This window comes from Acanthaster planci, linkage group LG20 (assembly GCF_054643075.1).
Source record: "Acanthaster planci isolate LZ-2023a linkage group LG20, COTS_SCS, whole genome shotgun sequence".
NCBI classification, from domain to species: Eukaryota; Metazoa; Echinodermata; class Asteroidea; order Valvatida; family Acanthasteridae; genus Acanthaster; species Acanthaster planci.
This window is the reverse complement of record NC_141796.1, coordinates 5,526,788-5,546,439: the sequence shown is the minus strand read 5'-3', so window position 1 is coordinate 5,546,439 and position 19,652 is coordinate 5,526,788. Positions and strand designations below refer to the sequence as shown.

Genomic DNA, 19,652 nt, shown 5'->3' with positions numbered 1-19,652 from the left:
GATTAAAACGACAATGATAAAAGCCACAAAATGAACTAAAAATAGAAAAGATGTGGAATTTTTTAGAGGACCAGTTGCATGCAATCTCAGGAATGTCATTTGTATACCCAACAAAATGTGACAAATTTGGCTTGTTTAAGCGGTGGGGTGTTTAATCTGAGGGACCAGGTTGTTGAATTTCTTCATTTGGTTGTGGAACAAGTTTCGGAAATTTTGGTTTCCCTTATTCTCACTAACTCTTTGTTTGGCTGCTGAAAATGTAATGCCAAAGTTACCGAAGTTCCGTAATACCCCAAAGCATTGCATGGCGTTCATTTGTTTATCTTCAGCATCTCAAATGATAACTGCTATTGTCCTTCCCTAGGACCCAGCCTGGTATAGAGAGACCAGACAAGGAAGGAATTGTTATTTTTGGGAGAGGAAAAAATTCTGCAGGGAACAGTATCATCTGCAAAACTTTAATTCTGCAATTTGACTGCCTATTAACTGTCTAAATAATCAGTGCTCTTCATCCAAAACTTCGATTTTACTCATGTTTTTTCTTACCTAAGGAGCTATCCAAATATCTTTGAATCATCGTTTTGATGACAGCTTTGGATGCCCTTTTCCATTTGACAAATGCATGTACGGATATATTCCAACTGAACACTTGAGTTTTATTTACCCTGTTTATATGTACATTATTCAATTTTTACCAAAAACTTGAAGTAAATTTGTTATCCACTCAGTTTTCCCAAGCATTTGACTGTTTTTTTTCCTCCAGGTACGTTTCTCCATTGGTGCAGGGGACAGACAGGCGCTGCAGCCACCCCTGAGCGATAAGCTGCCCATCACAGGGACAAAGATAGCCATGCTCATGCAGCAACTAGGTAAAGCTTGGACCCATCATCCTGTCCAGTGCACGGCCATCTCCTTTTTCCAACGTCCATTTTACATGTAACAGTCTGCTTTTACCCGGAGATCAGGAACCCTTGGTTTTGCTTGTTGGAACTGCGGGTGCTGCCTATTGTCTCTTCATTTCCAGCTTGTGTCATTAAATCCAAGTTTCCTTAACTCCAAAACCCGTACAAATCAAAAACCAAGAAGGAGATCCAATCAGTAAAAACTTTTCGTTCTGTATGGTACAGGTAACGGCTTATTTATATTATTCTTATTTATATCTGGTAAACAAAACCAATGATTCCCGAGAAGGGTCCGGGGAACTACATGTACATGCATGACTCAGGAATCTGAAAAACAATACAGAGTGAAGACAGTTCTTGTTTCTAGCTACAGCTTTCTTGAAAACAAAGTGACTCCAAATTGGTAATCTGGCTTACGTTGCAATATTTTGCTGCCACTTCAGAGACATTCATAGTTTTCTTTACCCCTACCCTGGTGTGTGCAGGTATTCGCAATGTAATGTGTCTGTACAGCGCGGCCATCACGGACCAGAAGATTCTCTTTCACTCCAGCAGCTACACCAGGTTGACAGAAGCCTGCACCGCCTTGCTCTCGTTACTCTACCCACTGAAATATAGGTGAGTCCTGGACCATCCGAAGAGCAGTGGTGAGCAAATCTCTGCTCACCACTGCATAAAAAATGCAGTGCTGATTTTTTATCAGAATGTGCACAAAACAGCAATAACCGTCTGTGGCACTGGGCAGGTTGTAGGAATACATTGCCTGAGCTGTAACAGTTTTGCAAAATATTGGTTCAGTTGACTGTAAGATCAAAGAAACTGTATGAGGCCTTGAACTTTCGGTCTGATTTTTTTTCTCAAACTGAGCTTTCTTTCAAGATGTACCGTTTTGGGTATGTCTTCTCTGTTAACCCCTTGCCTGTGACCTCTCAGTTTGGACTGACCCTCTTATCTCTTGCTCTCCTCCATATCCTTTACCCAGTTACGTGTACATCCCTATCCTCCCTGCTGCATTGACGGAGGTGCTGAGCACGCCAACGCCGTTCATCATGGGGGTTCACTCGTCCATGAAGAACGAGATGGCCGAATTGGTGAGCAGAACGTAGTTCCTCACCTTAGATTTGGTGTGGAATGCTGGAAGACTTAAAGTGCTGAGTATCGTGTTAAAGTTTTCTCATGGAGTAATGCCAGAAAACAGCTTTGAGTACTTTGGAGTAGTTGTTTGTATGTCTTTAAACCTGGTTATTGTTGAAGGGAGTCAGGTTATTGCAGTGTTTTTTATCTTGGCTTCCATTTTGGTGACTCGGTGATTAAATTCAATGTAGATGGACTTGCGGGGTGGATTTTCAGTCCCACCTGATTTTATGGGTTTTACAAGGAGCATTTGTCCAGTGGTTTCCTCCCACCTCTAAAATTGAACAGTTCTTTAATGTCAGTTCTGACAGTTAAATTAAACTGAAGGGATCGTTTTTGTCTTTTTTTTCACTAGATGGACGTCATCATCGCGGATTTGGATGGAGGTTGCATCATGGTCCCTGAGTGCATCAACTTGTACTTGCCACGAGAGGACATCTTCCAACGGTCACATGATCATCTGACACTGGTAGGAAACCTCATTTTGGTACCGTTAACTGACTGGCAGGTACAATGTACATGTAATTTCATTAATTTGGTAACTTTAATACTGACGTTGCCCAGATTTTGCTTGGGAATTCAGTCAATGTTTCAATGTTATTAGAAACTTGGGAAGAGATGTATCTAGCAAGTGGTGTGGGATAAAATAAACACCAAGAGATGTGCAGCACGTGAATCAAAGCGATACATGATGGAGAGTGTTAAAAATGTTGTATCAAGTTGACAAAAAATTAAAATTCTCCTGTAGCTGATGATCATAGTTTACTGTTATCAACTTATCTATAGCAGCGCAAGTATGCATGAATACAAGTAGTCTGGTCAGCACTCCCTACATGTATATTATAGTCTGGACTGTGAGGCAAGGACTAGTCTGTGATGTCATGATGTAATTTGCCCAAGTATGAGGGTAATATGTACTTTTATGGACTGGTCACATGATTATTAAGGGCCAGGACAGTTTTCAGTACAGAGTTACATGTACCGGTATATACCAATTTGCTTTACCTTGCTGGATATGCTTTGCATTAACCTGAACAGTCCCAAATCCTCCGATTTCAGTACCATTTTACATACACCCTTGGGTTTAGGGTTAATCCGTACAGGAAAAAATGTTTCTTAAACTGATTATTTTCTCCCTATTGGTGCACAGATTCTCAACCCGGAGTTGAAGTCAGCAGATCTGGCTTTCCCCAAACCCTTGGAGACCAGTCAGCGGGTGGACATGACGGACAAGGAGATACGGGCCATTTTCCTGCGGCTGCAAGCCGAGCTGCTCATGGGCTACAGGTCCTGCCTGACACTCATCAGGATTCACCCGGAGCCTGTCATCACGTTCAACAAGGTAACAACCCATCCCCGCATCACCTCCTCTAGATTTGAAAAAGGGAATGCAAAGTTGACGGGTTGGTTTTGAACGAGTATGCTTTAAAATCAGCTAGGGCCCGGCGACAAAAATGAACTTGGCTCTGTCTGTTATTATCCCCAGGTCTTTAGTCTACAGTCCTTCTTTTTCTTTTTGAACTTTGTTCTTCATGTTGCAGTGAGTTGAAACGGAAATGCAAACGCTATGACTTGTCCTCTTATATTTTACTGCAAAAGGAACTAATTTTTTTAGCAACACTGTCAAACTCGGCACCTCGGTGAAAGGCAGAAATTCGGGCAAGACAAATAGAAATAGACTTCATGGCCATTGGTATAACAAAATATTGGAACTTTCAATGTCAGTTCTGAGATTAAAAACCCTAGGTTCCAACATTTGAAAATTTTGCGTTCTTGTGCTTCCTTTGTAGGGATTATTTTTGTTTGAACGGTCATTGGTCGGTGAGGAATTTCTGAGCAAGGTTCTGGACAGCATGAGTTTCAGTACGTTTGTGAATGACAAAGGGCCACCTTACAGGGTATGCGACATATTTGACAAGGTAAGGAGCCAATTTTCTTTGCATATTTACATCATTTTTGTGCCTCATAAATATTTTTCTTGTTCCAGTTTATCAGTGTCACTGGATGATATTCCATGTTGAGGAAGTTGGAATTGCATCAGTTTCTCCCATGTAGGTTTTTATTAACCTGGTTTCCGTAGCGACGTAGGGAGATGCAGAGAGCATCCCTGATCAGTCCCTGCCTGATGATACCCAGTGATATGGAAACACTTCATTGCGACTGACACAAACTTTGACGTTCGTTTGACCATACGAAACCAGACTTCGGAGAAATTTTTTTCTGTGTTTTGTAGTTGGTGGCCAACATCTCAGACACGTTGAACCAGGAAGAGGGAAGCTCAGAGAAAGCCTTGAAAAACATCCGGGATGTGGGTGATTACCTCTACATCAATGTGAGTAGCTAAATGGGGGGGGGATAATTGGCTGGGGGAGTTGATACAGGGATTTGTTCACCATGAACCTAGCCCTATTTTGCCGTCTTAAATTTTTTTTTTTCGTGATTCATTATGTTGTAAGTAGATAGCAGTAAGCGTATGTGTAGCCGTTTATCAGAAATGTATCCATTGAGCAAATGTACGTTTCACATATATCCAACATAAAAACATAATAACGGAACAGCGTCTTCTCTGATTGACATCACGGCAACAGCGCCCTCAGTTGTCAACATCTTGGGCAATTTGAATATATTAAAAAGTGCACTGCATAACCCAAGACAGATGTCAATTTTTTTTGTTTGATACATCGAAGAAAAATCTTCTGATGTATGAAAAGTTTGCCGAAGAAAAATTCCTTGCATGGACCCTTTGCATGTAAGCGGCTTGAAAAGAGGGAGGGATGTGAAGTGAGAGGGAGAAGATTGTTAAGAAGCCCGGGAAAGGATGCAGTGATTCGGAAACAATAATTCCACACTTAATTTGAATCCCGTCCCCAAGATCATGTTATGCCATGCAAGGTGCACAGCCTCTCCTACGCCATCTCAGGACTTGGCTGTAACCATCCACCTACCGGTATTTAGGATTCTCAGCTCCCCAGTGTCCCAGGGTGAAAAAAGGAAAAAACCACGAATTTTTAAGTGTGTTGACACTGTTTTCAATGTCTCCCGATGTACGACAGGAAAACCCGACCAAGTCCACCTACCTGGAGAAGATACCGCGGCCGACTGAGGGCGCTCACACACGCATCAACCAGATGCCCTTCCCCCGCCTAAAGGAGGAGCTGGTGGGCGAGGTGATTGAGGATGGCCTCAACAAAGCGGTGAGTCCTTGGAGATTCCTTAGCAGTACTTGTTACCATTGCTGTCACAGGTGCAGTCACTTCTTTACAGACCTACTCATAGCTCCAAGTAACAGGGTAAACAGTTAAATGCTTTTGTCACACTTCAGTGGAATGGTATGTGGCTGGATGCAAGACCGGCTGTCTCATGGTTGACTTGTAGGGACTTACAGGCCTTGACTATAACACTTCCGAATACTGCGGGTCCATTAGGCACCATTTCAAAATTCCTATCGGTTGACTATAGGACAGGGCCATCTGACCGATAAATAAATAATAACCGTGACTTGTGTTGAGTGAATAATGGAAGGGGTGTTGCTCCACTGAAACCATATAGGCTGGGGAGGAATGCAGTGTAAAGGCATTTATCAGGTAGAATTGGCCTCTTGAGAACACTTCACCTGATAGCCAACCAATAATAAATGTATCGGTTGGATCGTTCTGTCTGACACCCACACTGTACTTGATAAGAATTTTGAAATAGTGTCTTAGGAGTAAATGGGAAAGTAGACATGTAACGACTTGAGGTTCTCTCAAGATTTTACAAGGTTTACAGGGTTTTGTGGGGAACCTCGTGTAGACACTCAAGTTACTGCCTGTTACACTTAGCATTTTCTCCTAACCAACACATGCCGACCAGTTGTGTTGCTGACGGAATTGCATGATTATTACCCCAGCCCATCATGCATAAGAACAGGCCCCTCAGCACCCTGAGAATTATTCAGCACCCTAGGGATTACTCAACTCAACATCGCTAATTGGTTACGGAGGGCCCAATCAAACACAACTATCTGCTTCCTTACTGCTGTGCACATTTTCACTCCCGAGCTTTTAGAAGCAATTAAGTGAGATTTATCGGCCCTTGTATTGACTTCACTGCTTTGGCTACCAGACTGGGAGACTTGGTCAGAGAGGATGAAGCCAAGGGTGTCAAAATTGAAAAACCAAGTTTCAAACCTGAAAGAGGTGGGCTCACATCCAGTGGAGGTTGGATTTTTCGCCTCACCCCCAAGAACTGAGCTGGCCAATGCTTGATCTTTTTGAAACTTGTCGTGCTTGTAAAGACATTCATTATGTCTCTATCTGTGAAGTGTCAATTCATTTAATTCATTCAGTTCACATCAGTGTGAAAAAGGTGGCAATTTCACTTGATTCTTTGCAGAAAAATGGGAGGTTTGCATGGATGGTATGCCCAATTTTCATCAAATTGTTGTCAAAATGGTTGTAAGACATCACTGGGAAAACTCTTGAGGGATAGGTGCCCAAACAAGCATTGCAAATGATACCAGGCAAAGCGTCGAACAATGCTCCCCTCCCTTACTCTTTCGGGGTTAATCGTCAAAAGACAAAGCTTTGAGAACAACTGTTGGGCGTCTTCCATTTAAACGTATGTTGTTTTTGGTTTTGATTCCAGATCGTGCAGAGCCTGAACCAGAAGGCCAGTAAGGTCCGACAGCAAAAGGCCCAGATCGTGCCGGCGGGACCCAAGATCAGCAGCTTTGAGAATCGCATGAACGTCATCAACAACAGTGCCCGTAGGCTGGAGGTGCTCCGGACCTGCATCGGCCACATCTTTGACAACAGGATCTTGGATGCCAAGAAGGTGGGCAAGTTTGACCGTCATTTCTTCAAATCTCTGCAAATCCCAAATTCTATTGCTATAGATTCAGATGTCGCCTATAGTGTCACGTGTGATCTAACCTAACAACACAAGTCACAAGTTACCAGAGCCACGCTTGAATTTTTGGCCGTTGAAAGAATTGTGCTCAAAGAAAATTCAGTTGGGAGCTGCCAACATTTTCCTCCCTCATAGTATCAGTTGCCTTGGAGACGCCAAGCTGGTGATTCAATGAAGCATGTCAGTGCCACTCTGATACAGGATTATTAAAGTGGCGTAAGACGCATTTTGTGGGATCCAGTCACATCTGAACCCCTTGAAAACCTGTTGGGATTAATCTGAATCCCATTACCATCTCATGACCTGCTTCAGACTTCATTTTCATGAACATAATCTCCTACAAGTTGACATCTCCATTGCCTACCACAAGAGCATTAAAGTTTTGGGGTGGGGCCAGTCTTTTAGGGTATTGTTGCATGGCTGTGACGCCTCCTCAGATTAACCTATAGAGGAATCTGATGGCCATGGTTGTGCAATCACTGGACATTCCCGTTGGCCCCCTTCTGTGGCGGAAAGCATTGTGTCTGTTGTGTGCAGCAAGTGCTCTATGGCAGTTACTCTGACCAAAATGCCATTTAGGGGGCCATTGTGAATGTCCAGTGACAACATCACTGGATTTGGCTACTCATGAAGGATGGCTGCTAATTAGGCCAACTGCAATCACACAGGTAACCTATATAATGCGATACAGATACGTAGTGAAAGCATCATCACTTTGATTTTGACATGGACTGGTACCCCGACTCCGCTTCATTTCAGCTATTCCCAGCAGTACTGCGCTCTCTGAAGAGCCGGGTCATCAGACAGGCCCTGGTCAGGCAGCTGGCGCTGCACGTGCAGGAGAACCGGTCGGTGCTAGAACAGCAGCAGTTTGACATGGTGGTCAGGCTCATCAACTGTGCACTGCAGGTGAAGTATCTTACGACCTCTGACCCTTATGCGGACATGAGACTGCTTTCGAGTCTTGTGCCTCGAGCTAGGTCTTGAACCTCCCCAATTGTAAATACTTGATTAGTGTTGGAAAATGATGAAACCATAGCTGTGGAAATGGTTTGTCTTAGCATTGACTGAGTCCTACATTCTGGTACATTGACTGGAAAGCCATTTCATAAGCACATGGTATGGTAAGCTAGAGTTCACTGATTGTTGTATCTTTCGTTATAAGGTCATGTTCACACAGATGAACGATAACGGGAAGTGGTATTGGAAAGTGGCATGACGCACAATGTTTACATCTGCACACAAGGCAGAAATCCGTTTGAGATGCAAATTATTGTTTTAAATGACTTTGAATGACCTTATTAGTTGCATTCCATTGAAGGAACTGAAGGCGTAACAAAACTCGTGACCAGTTTTGCTCTATGCAGTCCTTGACCTTATACCTAACAAGATGCTGAATGCAAAGAATGCTGAGTCTCAGGTTCTTCCTCTCTCCGTGTAAACAGTCCCATAGGAAATCAGAGTTCCAGTTCTACTTGTCTGTGGAAATTGGCCGTTACTGTAGAAAGTGGCTACATCAACTCTTCAGCTGATTTTGTTGCGTGATTGTAATTTCTCCCTTTTTTCCCCGTCTATTTTTCCTTGTGACCAGGAGGATTCCTGTAGCGAGGAGTACAGTCTCTCCATGGCCTTGCTGCCGCTCATAACCGCCTTCTGCAGAGTGAGTCAACCTTGATTCTTTGATTCATCTGAAGTGTTACTTGACTCTCTGCTTATGTAATGAGTGATCTTTGTCTTGGAGGAACTGGTGGTGAAAAATTACTGACCTAGCTGAAAATTTGCCCGTATTGGAAAAGGAGCATTTATTGTCAGGCACTTAATCACCATTCTGTTCTTTTGTCATGGTCAGATTTTATAAGGATTGAAACTTTGTTGGGCATACCGTGCGTAGTATCCAAGTCAAATCTGACCCCATTATTCCAACCTTAATAGAATTTGTGCTTCAGGATGACTGAGTTCACTCAAAGGCATACCCGAGATGACACAGTTCTAACCCTATGCTTCCACCCGTATTTCACCTACGGAAGTCCACACTTGATTCAGCTTGCCTGTAGCTTCACCCCCCAAATCACCTTTTCCTAACCCCATTCACATATTTAGGTTTCAGAAACTTTGCACTTAGGTTATTCCATTTGTTTAAGGCTGAATCCAGGACCACCCATTTTGAACCCACTCTCACCCATTTTGAACCCACTCTCACCCATTTTGAACCCACTCTCACCCATTTTGAACCCACTCTCACCCATTTTGAACCCACTCTCACCCATTTTGAACCCACTCTCACCCATTTTGAACCCACTCTCACCCATTGTGAACCCACTCTCACCCATTTTGAACCCACTCCTGTTATTATGCTTTTTTCATAAACAGTGCACTTGGGTGACACAGTTCACCTACAGGTGCACCCACAACCACCCAGTTTTAACCCACTCCTATTGTACTTTCAGAAACTATGCACTGGGGTGATTCAGTTCGCCTATAGCTGCACCCAGGACCACCCGGTCTGGGCAAGCCTCCAGTTCTGGGAGACGGCCTTCTACCAAGACGTAGAGACCAACATCAGGCAGCTGTACATGTCAGAGCACGATGCCAAGTGCGATGTAAGACAGATTTATGACCTGTGGATGTATGTTTAGTGTTGCACTTTGCGGAAAGTCTTGTGATGTTGGAAATTTTACATTTTTGTCTAACTTACTTGTGGCCTCTCAAACCTAGGCAAGCAATGGCATTACAGAATCACCTGGCGGGTCGGCCAACGGCTTCATCGCGGCCGGTGAGCGCTCCCCTTTGGACATCGCGGCTGAGCAGCTGCGACTGTGGTCGGGGCTGGACTGCGAGGAGCAGGACAAGCTGGTGCAGAATGAGGAGAGCATCGTCTACAGCCAGGCCATCCACTATGCCAACCGCATGGTCTGCATGCGGGTGCCGCTGGACGTTACCAGGGGACTGAAGAACTCCATCTGCATGGACGGGGAGAGCGGCAGTAGCAACCTGACCAGCAGGTGAGACGTTGGTCCAGATTCTAGTCATTAGTCACTGTCAAATCTCGATATAAAAAACACTGTTAGAATAAAGTACTTTTATAAAAAACGAATTCTGAGAATTCCTAATTTCTTGAAATCATGTGTTTTCTTTGTTTTTCCCACTCCTTTTATTACAATGTCCTCATTTTAAATAGTAATTTGTCTGATCCCTGTCACTTTGTTACTTGATACTCAATGTTCCTCCTTGCTTATATAATGTAGCACCTGCGCAACTCAATTCAAGACGCAAAAAAGTAACGTGCACAAAAATTGGTCTGGTGAATGTCAAAGGCTAATAACTTGAGCATGGATTTGCATGCCACTGTGTGTGTGTGTCTATCGTGTGTATAATTACGTAACAATGCCCGGGAGTGCTCTTGTGTGCATACGATTGATATGCACTTGGCACTACTTGAGATTGAGCCAATCAGTACAAACTCAACAGGGTGTGGACAGAATTAAGTTGACAGGGGTTTCTCCCGGGACGTTGAGTAAGTGTACTAGACTGAAACCGCCCTCTACTGGCGGGTTGATCCACACGACACATGTACAGAGCCAGTCAGTGCCAGGCTGGTGTAACGGTCTCATTTTTCCAGCATGCTGGGATTTCCAGAAGAATGCACTGGATAAATGAGCACGTTGCTGCATCGTGCCCACTCATCCAGTGTGCTGTCTTTTTCCAGTTGCACATGTACGTACGCTCGGGGTCTGGTTCCGCATTTGGTGCGGGCCAGGGGTAAATAGGAGGGATCAAATAATACAGAGGAGACTATATGGAAAGGTTGTTTGATCCACACATTCTATGCGTCACAGCCGCACCAGGGAGTGTATTTTACAGTGTTTCCTGTCAACGCAATGTGTATATGCTAATACGCAGAATGGCCACAATGAAGAGCATTCACTTTTACATATGCTGCTGTCGTTATTGGATATTGAGCCAGATTGTCACAAGTCAGTCCACCTCTTGCCAGTATGTGGTCCCTGCCTTCGGACCTAATACTCCTCTCTGGCGATTCCATTACTCCAGAAAGATATGACCCTCTTCGCAGATACCGTTTGTTCTCTGATATTGTGCTTGTACATGTAGGCCTATCCTTCAAACCTGACGTTATATAGATGCCACGACCATAACAAAATGTCTGTGAAAACCACTTTGATGGAGGCGCACTCGTGGACGTCTGCACGAACTCCTATGTGCTGTGATCATGTGATGTAGGAACTCAGCACACCTATAAAGTGAACTGCAATGTGATGCACGGCATAGGTTTGGGTTGTGGTATGGGTCACTTGGCGGTGTTTGCTTACTACCCAGAAATCTAAGCACACAGGGAACACAGTGTAGGGAGTAGTTATCTGCAAGTGCTGTGTCTGAGTTACTTGGCTACGGCTGACAACCGCACACTGGTCTATGGGAAATGGTCACAGCCACTAGCTTGCTGCTCTCCCCAGCGTGCGTGTTTATTTCCAGCCATAGCCACGTATTTCCAACATGGCCTGTTTGAGTAGAGGGAAGTTCACCCTCCTCATACATGGTCTTGTCTACGTTCTCTCTGAACAGACTAACGTGTGATAGCTCCAAGTATTAATATCCTTGACCCTAACCCTCTAGGGTGTACATGTATGTACTGGTAAAGTCATATTGAAATTGGAGGATTTTGACTGTTAGAGTTTAACAGATCACTCATAGTCTGATTGGATTTAAACCTGAACACCTGTTTTCATTATAGATTTCGTGACATCCATGCCAAATTTCAAGCCAAAAATCTGGGATCCGAAGGGAGAGGGGGCCAAATTGAGAATCACTGATTGTCCCCCTTTTTCTGTGTCACAGTAGTGTCAGCGGCAGTGACAGCTACAATGACAACCACTTTGACAACAACAGCCACGACGTGTCGCACCAGGTCGTCAAGTTCATCTGTCGGTTCGTGGACAAGGTGTGCACGGAGGCTGGGGTTGCCAGCGAACACCTCAAGAACCTCCACACAATGATACCAGGTACATAAAACTACCCTACTGTTTGAACTGCCAAAGTACGTGTATATGAATTGTCAAATGGGAACTGCTAGACCTTTTGAAACTGTCAAAATATTTAAACTGTTTTGACGTGTTGAACTGTTAAAATTGTCAAATTGAACTGCTTGAACAGTCAGACTGATTAAACTGTCAAACTCAACTATGAACCTGAACTGTTCTGACTGTTAAACTGAATTATTTGGACTGTCAAATTGAATTGTTTGGATGGTCAAAATGAACTTTTCAGACTGTCATACAGTACTTTTTGAATCGTCAAACTGTACTATTTGTATTTGGACTGTCAAACTGAACTGTTTGGACAGTCAAACTGAACGATATGAACTGTCAACCTTCAGTGTTCCAACTTTCACATTGAATTGTTTGAACAACACACTGTTCCACTTGTAATGCCTGTCATACTTTTTTCACCAAGTCTCATAACCGTTCAGATCACTTATCCAGTGAGTATTGTGACCAGTCAGATTCAAGCCACAGGTTGTTGGAAGGCACACTCTTTCAAGCCGTAAAGAGCCGGTGCAGTTTTCACATTGTTAAACCGTGACTCTGTCAAGTCAGAAAGCGTCTGCCAGTCAATCTTACCCATGTTGCGTGCATGCTAACCACTGATTTGTGGTCTTGCACAGGAATGGTGGCTATGCACATAGAGACTTTGGATGCTGTCAACCGCGAAAGCAAGAGGCTTCCTCCAATCAAGAAGGTAAACAATTGTTAGCCCCAAACCCTTAATTGTCAAGTAAGGAATGTTTCATACATCTGCTATTGTGGCATTTCTCCAGCATGTTGTTGCAGATGTGGAATGGATATGCAGTGAATACACAAGTCTGTAGGGCCTTTCCCTCGCGGAAGACACGTGAAATGTTTTGTGAATTCCTTGTTGAATTGCCTGAAGGAAATGGCTGATGTTTTGGCATCACAAAAGTGACCAGCTTTTCCAACCATACTCTGTCAATGAATACCTAGCCAGTCCTGTGATGAAGAAGTGAACAACTGCAAAATCACTTCTCTCAGACCAGGGAGGTGTCTTCTGAGGATTTTTCTAGAGTTTAGGATTCGTTGTGACGTTATCTTTTGGTTTTGCTACCATTTGGGGGCTATTTTGTACAAAACTCAAGGCTCACATAATCTTGTTTTTGGGAGAGAACTCTCGCCTTGTTAGCCATTAACCCCTTCACGCCAGAATTCTTTTGACCGTGACTGCTGGGCTGTGGTGTGCCCAGTAGGCAAAGCTCTGTCCAGCAGCAGGCCCCATTGAACCAGCAGCTGCATGGTGAATAGACTGTATGTGTGGTATGCACTAATCCTCACACAAAGCCGTGGCTGTGGATGGCTTCACTATGAAGGGGTTGAAAGCCCAGAAATGTCACAGTGTTTACTTTGTGCATTTTTACACCCCTGTGCTTGATGTTGGATGGATTTCTCTTTGTCCCCTGATCTCATTCCATCAAACGTCTTACTGATAGGATCAGGCTTCCCACAGTCTGGAAAAGTCATGACAAATTCATGGACATTTGTTTTCGTTTTCCAGGCCGGGAAAAGTCATGGAATGTTGTAAAAATGACTACATGGAAAATCATGGAATTTTCAAACACTGTGTGTGATTTCTAGAAATAAGTGCATAAAATGTGTGATTTTAGTCGCAACCTTAAAGTCTGAATAGTCCAAGAAATTGAGTTATTGGGCAATGGATTTTCATAAAGTGGTCATGGAAAAGTCATGGAATTTAATTGTCCTTTAAGTGCAGGAACCCTGTAGGATGTTGCATCTTCAGTGTCCTTTGTGTAGAGGGAAGGTTTGAAGAAATCAGACAGCGCTTAAAGCTATTTGTTCCATGCTCTCTGCAGCCTAAGATTCTCAAGCCCACGCTTCTACCAGGAGAAAGGCAGATCATGGATGGCTTACGAGGCTATCTGCTGCCGGACGGGAGAGAGGATGGTGTGGGCGGAGTCATGGGTGGCCCCGCCTACCTGCCGGCTGAAGGTGCAATCTTCCTGACCTCATACAGGGTTATCTTCAAGGGAACTCCCATCGACATTCAAGGTAAGCTAAAAACTCCCGTCCAAATGGTATCTCCCAGGTAGGGTCTTGTGCATGGGCAGTTTTTCTTAAAATTGTGGGTAATTTGAAATTTTTATATACCCTCTGACTAAAAGGTGGCATCTCCCTAGCCCCCATGTTGTGCCATGTACATGGGAAGTCCCACTTAAAATTGTGGGTAAATTGAAATCGTGTATATCCTCCGACTAAAAGGTGGCATCTCCCTTGCCCCCATGTAGTGCCACGTGCAAGGGTAGTTCTACTTAGAATTGTAGGCAACTTGAAATGGCCTGTACCCTCTGACTAAGGTGGTATCTCCCTTGCCTCATGCAGGGCCATGTGCAAGGGCAGTTCCATTTAGTATTGAAGGTGATTACTTATTGACTGAGAAAGGTATCTTCCTTTGCCTGTTGTAGTACTTTATGTACGGCTAGTCCAATTGGCTTCCTTATTCCTTAAGGAGGTCTGTGTCTACCTTATTTGTCTGTGACTAGAAACAGTATTGCTGGTCATTTCACACTTACCCCAAGACTAAATGTACATGTTGTAGCAATCTTACTGATATCATTGACTTTTAATCTTTTAATCTTCAGACACCCAGGAAAAATGCCTTGATCACCCTCGTACAGCTGATCAGTAATTGTGGATAGTGTTTAAATTAAATATCTGACTTAAATTATAGAACTTTGTTCTAGAATTGGAAAAATTTGACAGAAAAAAAATGTAGATGTGGTTTGGTCTAGATTGGAAAAATTTGACAGAAAAAAATGTGGATATGGTTTGATCTGCTGTTTCACAGCTTGTGAGCAGGTGGTGACGAGGAGTTTCCCCGTCTCGGCGTTGTACAAGGAGAAGAAGATAAACGTCGGCAGCCTTGCCAACTCGCTTCACCTTGAGCAGTTCATGTCCGAGGGGCTGCAAATCAGATCGGTCACCTTCCAGGTACAAAACACAGTGTTACACAGGTTTTCTTGGCCATGTAATCGATCTACACGATTTTATGGGTAGACTACGTACAGCATGTTTTACTTAACCACTTAACATACAAATGGCTTCCAGCTCAAAATTTCCATAAAGTTCATTATTGCATGGCTGAGATTTATAAAGGGGGCGAAACCACCCCCACCAGCACCACCTGCAAAGTAAACTTGAACGGAAAGAAAAGAAATTGGGGAAAAGGAAAAACAAACCCTCTGTGTGGACTGCTTGCAGCTGATCAAGATAGCCTTTGACGAGGAGGTCGGGGCCGAGAAGGTGGAGGCCTTCCGCAAGAACTGTGTCCGCTACCGCTACCCGCAGAGCCTCTACCAGACCTTCGCATTCCACGGCTCCACCATCTCTCCGCTGCTCTCTACACAGATGAAGCAGAAGGAGAAGAGCGCCACCTTGAGGTGAGACCAGGAGAGTGGCCAGGGCCTGCCTGGCATCCAAGTCCAGTTCAGGGGTAAAAAATATATACTGAACAACCGTGGGTAAAATAATTTCTCCCATTCATGAGAGATCTTTCCCTTGAATCGTGAACTAAGTTTGACAAATTACAGCTAAACTGTAAAACCTAATGAAACCTATTGGATACGAAACTAACTTTTCCATAAAATGAAACAAATTTCACCAGAAAGGGCTTAAGCATGGAAAAGGTTTCCCAAATACCCATTGTCTTTTGTCAAAGTTTATGAAAGCACACGCATTCACCATTGTTGTTGCTCAGCACGCTACGTCCTTACTCCCCTGCTCACCAGGCCTAAAGTAGAGGAGTACACAGCATGATGCTAATCACAACAACCATCTCTGCCCTGCCAAGTACCTATTTATTTTCCTGGATGGGTAGGGGCAAATAGGAGTTAAATAACTTGCCCAAGGTCACAACATCTTACCAGCTGATGGATGTGAACCCCCGACCCTATGGTCAGAGCTTACAAACCCGAATCAGTGGGCTAGTCACCCGTTAAAGGATAGATTGGAAGTCAACGTCTTTGCAGTGGCTTTTTTTTTTAAAGTTGACCATGATGAAAGCGGAGTAGCGGTGTGTTAAGGTTGGGCATCATTGCAAATATTGCTCAGTGTCTTTGTTTCAGAGGTCGGCCAAAAACAAAAAGTTGATGCAGTGAGATACGGTGACTGTTTTTAATTATTAGTTTTGTAGATGAATATAATACCACTGCTGAGACAAGTTTGTTATGGAATAATAGTCAGACCCTGCTCGTTGAAAACCTAGACCTTGCTGAAGACTCAGGATTCTCAGAAATATTCTTACTAGTAGCTATAAAAAAGACACAAGTGCTATTTCTAAGGATTTTTCCCAATTTCAGGGTTTTTGCCTCAAAAATTCTGGGTTTATAGAGGTTTGATCCATGAAGTTTCACTGCTTTTTTGCATTGTGAGCAAATGTTGCAGTGCAGGATACCTGTTATCGAGCCTGTTTGATAGAACCATACCTCGTCAACTACTGAAAGCCCTGAGTAGTCCTGGTGTCTATTGTTATCATTGTTAAAACTCCTCTGAACGATGTTCAGTGGATTTTGCTGTCATCCCACATCTCTCTCACAAAGAGAAGAAAAACTAGTAGAATCGGCATTAATTTTCTGGTTTCTCACTATCTCCCTCCTGCCAGGAAATTTGCCACCAAGACATTCCTGAAGGGCAAGAAGGCAGTGGGGGTGGGTGGGGGCAGCGGCAGCAGTGGGGGCCACCACCACAAGTCCAAGCTGGGGCCGCAGCGGAAGGACCGCTACGTCCTGCCAGCTGAGCCCCTGGTGGCCCAACGACCCCCGTCAGCGGCCACGTTGCAGCGCCAGCTGACCGCCGCCAGCATGGACAGCATCGCCAGCGGCAGCCGGCCCAACAGCGTCATGTATGAGGAGGACGAGCTGTCCAGTAAGTCAGCCACTTCGCGGTGGTTATAGATACCGTGATTCCGCTCACAGTTTTTGTACACGAATCTGAGTACACAGCATGATACATGTGCACAAAACAGAACTTTAGCAATCTTACACCAAACAGTAGTCATCAATCATTATTATGAGACCGGAAACATCTCAGGAAAAAGTATCAGACAGAAGCTTGTGAATGTGTACATGTACAGACACACAGTTTTTCCCTAGTTGTGGGGACCACAACAGGTTGGAATATGGGTAATGTCAGAAATTAGGGGTCCATTTTTTTCGTGTCCCTGTCATATCTGATATATAATTTTGTAAGGTCAGAACACATTTTCTATTTTCCAAGTCTGATGAATTAATGTAAATTACCTGCCAAACAAATAGTAACAATTTGGAATCAATTCCGGGATATTTCCATGTCAAATAACAAAGGTCAGGTGTGACAGGAACATGAAAATGTCACACTTTTGGACTCCTAATTTCTGGAATTACCCATATAGATGTTATCAGGACCAAAAATGTTCCCCATAGCTCAGTTTTGACTTACCTAACAACAGACTTTGTCCCTTTGATGCAGTAAAGGCCTACGCATATGTTCTTAATATCATACAAAATACACTATGCCAAATCATTACATGCTACATGTATGGATAAATACTCATCTTAAACATGTCTGGCAAGAATTTTTCTCTCTTTATTTGAATGTTTTTTCAATCAGCACAGTTTATCAAGAGCCAACCATTTTCCATTTTAAAAATGTCATTTTTTCAGCTGCTATGCAGCAATTTTCGAAATAACTCATTTTAAACTTTGATCATGAGACATCATGTGTATGTCATCTAAGAATTTTGCACTAGTATGTAAAAAAAGCAAAACAAATGCATTGATTGACAAATTTCCAGAATTTGTCGAATTGGGGATGCCAGACATACTTTTTATACTTGTTTTTACTTTAGAATCGGTATGGCATTTGAAATATTCCTTATCTTTCTTGCTGACGTTGAAAATGGTTGACTCAATTTAATTTGCAACTGAAATTCTGTGTGTTTCCAATGCAGATTTGGGGTTAGAACCTTCACTGCGATTGTCCAGAAGTCGGGCCGATTCGTATGATTCAGGTTGTCACTCAGTCTCGGCCAGGCAATGCCGGCCATTGATTGGCTGATAGTACTAACCATGTGATCATCTCCTGTCAGATTTATTGGCTGAGACTCATTTTATACTCACCCCCCTTCTCTCAGATTAGTTTCTGCATTTGATCACCGGACAGCTTTTCCGTCTCTTCATGTAGAAATTGCCAGCATGAAGTAGGCCACAGGCGCGTCACACCATCACCCTACGCTCGCCGTGGTTGGTCAAAACTATTGGGTCATTCTCGGTTTTTCAATCGCGTTAGATTTGCTGCGTTTTCAAACTAGAAAACAAGTGTGTGGTGGGACCAAAAAGAGAATGGTAAAAGTGCACATGTGGACCTCTTGTGTTATGTCACAAATATGTATCATGCTGGGACTGCAGTGTGTATATGCTGTGCACTGTGTACTGGTTCAGTTGACACGGTTGCAGAAAAAAGCATACTGAAGCATGCATTTTCATTTCTTTCCTTTCTGTTGTGCGTATCGCCGTGGGCTGTGGTCGCTGCAGGCTGGCATACTTCATGGAGACACTTGTCCGTCTTTCTCTCCATCATGCCGGCATTAATCAATTAGTGTTGTCGTTGAGTAGCATGGCCTGACACGACGTTGAGCCAACATGTATGCCCGCAGCATGGGAGCGGTTGCTGATCAGAACCGCATGCCTGCCAACTGTTCCAATTTTAATTGGAACCGTTCCAATTTTTGAGTACTCATAGGCCTAAAAATTGGAATGTTGTAACTTTCAGAAGTGAAACCTAACACAAAAACTGAAAAAGTCTCACACACTGCGAGTTGGACCCCATCTGGGAAGTTCGTTTGATCCCAATGAACACACAGATCCCTAGAGTATGGTGATCTGGAGGAAGATTAAACAGTTTTGAACCGCAAGACACATACTCCATGGGATTGAAGGTGAAATCACTGCCACACTGGTGCACAGCAATGTGTGACTTGGCACAAACACCCAGTGGCTGATTGGTTTAAATACATTCACTGCTTATATGCACACAGCTTCATCACATTTGTCCAGTTGCCTAAAGCAAAGTCACTATAAAAAAATCAAAGTGTTATTGCTGTCTGGTTCCCAGACCAAAGATCCCCACTGTGTTTGATACTCATACAGGGCTTAAGAGTGAATTGGTGTGGAAAGCAGACCGTAGCAATGAGACGACAAGGCATTTGCATTGCACACACACTCTGTGTTCCATTTTCTGAGTTACTTCTGTTGGCAGGTGTGGAGCTTGTGGATGAGTGGAAATGTACATGTTTTATTTTGTAAGCTTATTCAGGTCATTGTACAACAAGAACCAGATAATCCTTGTTCCTCATAAGCGTATATCATGTGGCTATTTGCAGATTATGACTTTGACTCCAAACCCAGAGGTTATAGAAGTCACGGTGGCTCGTTCCTTTCAGGTTAACTTATGTTTGTATGATTTCTTACATCCACTGTTTATCAGTTTCAGTTTTTTTAAATATAATTTTAAGTATTTTGGTTCCTGCAGATGTGCCATTCTAATCAATGACGATACTGGATGCTTCAAAAGCATTTACCTTTGATTTTATTCATGTGAAAGAAAACTTTTCACAGAAGCTTTAACTGGTGCCAGCTCAATCTGATCT

The 19,652-nt window shown here is 43.4% G+C and overlaps 1 protein-coding gene across 13 annotated transcripts in view; it reads left to right on the top strand.

The window, feature by feature from the left end:
- The window catches only part of LOC110977966 (myotubularin-related protein 13-like), a 92,237-nt gene that overhangs the window by 42,036 nt on the left and 30,549 nt on the right, over positions 1-19,652 (top strand). For 7 of the 13 annotated variants that reach the window (XM_022232526.2, XM_022232528.2, XM_022232529.2 and 4 more), the window contains 21 exons: positions 764-869; positions 1,388-1,520; positions 1,885-1,993; positions 2,392-2,505; positions 3,187-3,378; positions 3,827-3,955; positions 4,270-4,368; positions 5,090-5,230; positions 6,663-6,851; positions 7,686-7,835; positions 8,518-8,586; positions 9,374-9,526; positions 9,642-9,928; positions 11,781-11,944; positions 12,607-12,680; positions 13,825-14,020; positions 14,817-14,959; positions 15,230-15,408; positions 16,629-16,891; positions 17,955-18,014; positions 19,386-19,445. In XM_022232526.2, the coding sequence (XP_022088218.2) occupies positions 764-869; positions 1,388-1,520; positions 1,885-1,993; positions 2,392-2,505; positions 3,187-3,378; positions 3,827-3,955; positions 4,270-4,368; positions 5,090-5,230; positions 6,663-6,851; positions 7,686-7,835; positions 8,518-8,586; positions 9,374-9,526; positions 9,642-9,928; positions 11,781-11,944; positions 12,607-12,680; positions 13,825-14,020; positions 14,817-14,959; positions 15,230-15,408; positions 16,629-16,891; positions 17,955-18,014; positions 19,386-19,445 (3,010 nt within the window). The remainder of the gene's footprint in view (positions 1-763; positions 870-1,387; positions 1,521-1,884; positions 1,994-2,391; positions 2,506-3,186; positions 3,379-3,826; positions 3,956-4,269; positions 4,369-5,089; positions 5,231-6,662; positions 6,852-7,685; positions 7,836-8,517; positions 8,587-9,373; positions 9,527-9,641; positions 9,929-11,780; positions 11,945-12,606; positions 12,681-13,824; positions 14,021-14,816; positions 14,960-15,229; positions 15,409-16,628; positions 16,892-17,954; positions 18,015-19,385; positions 19,446-19,652) is intronic. The other 6 variants (XM_087130261.1, XM_022232522.2, XM_022232531.2 and 3 more) reach the window with 4 other exon arrangements.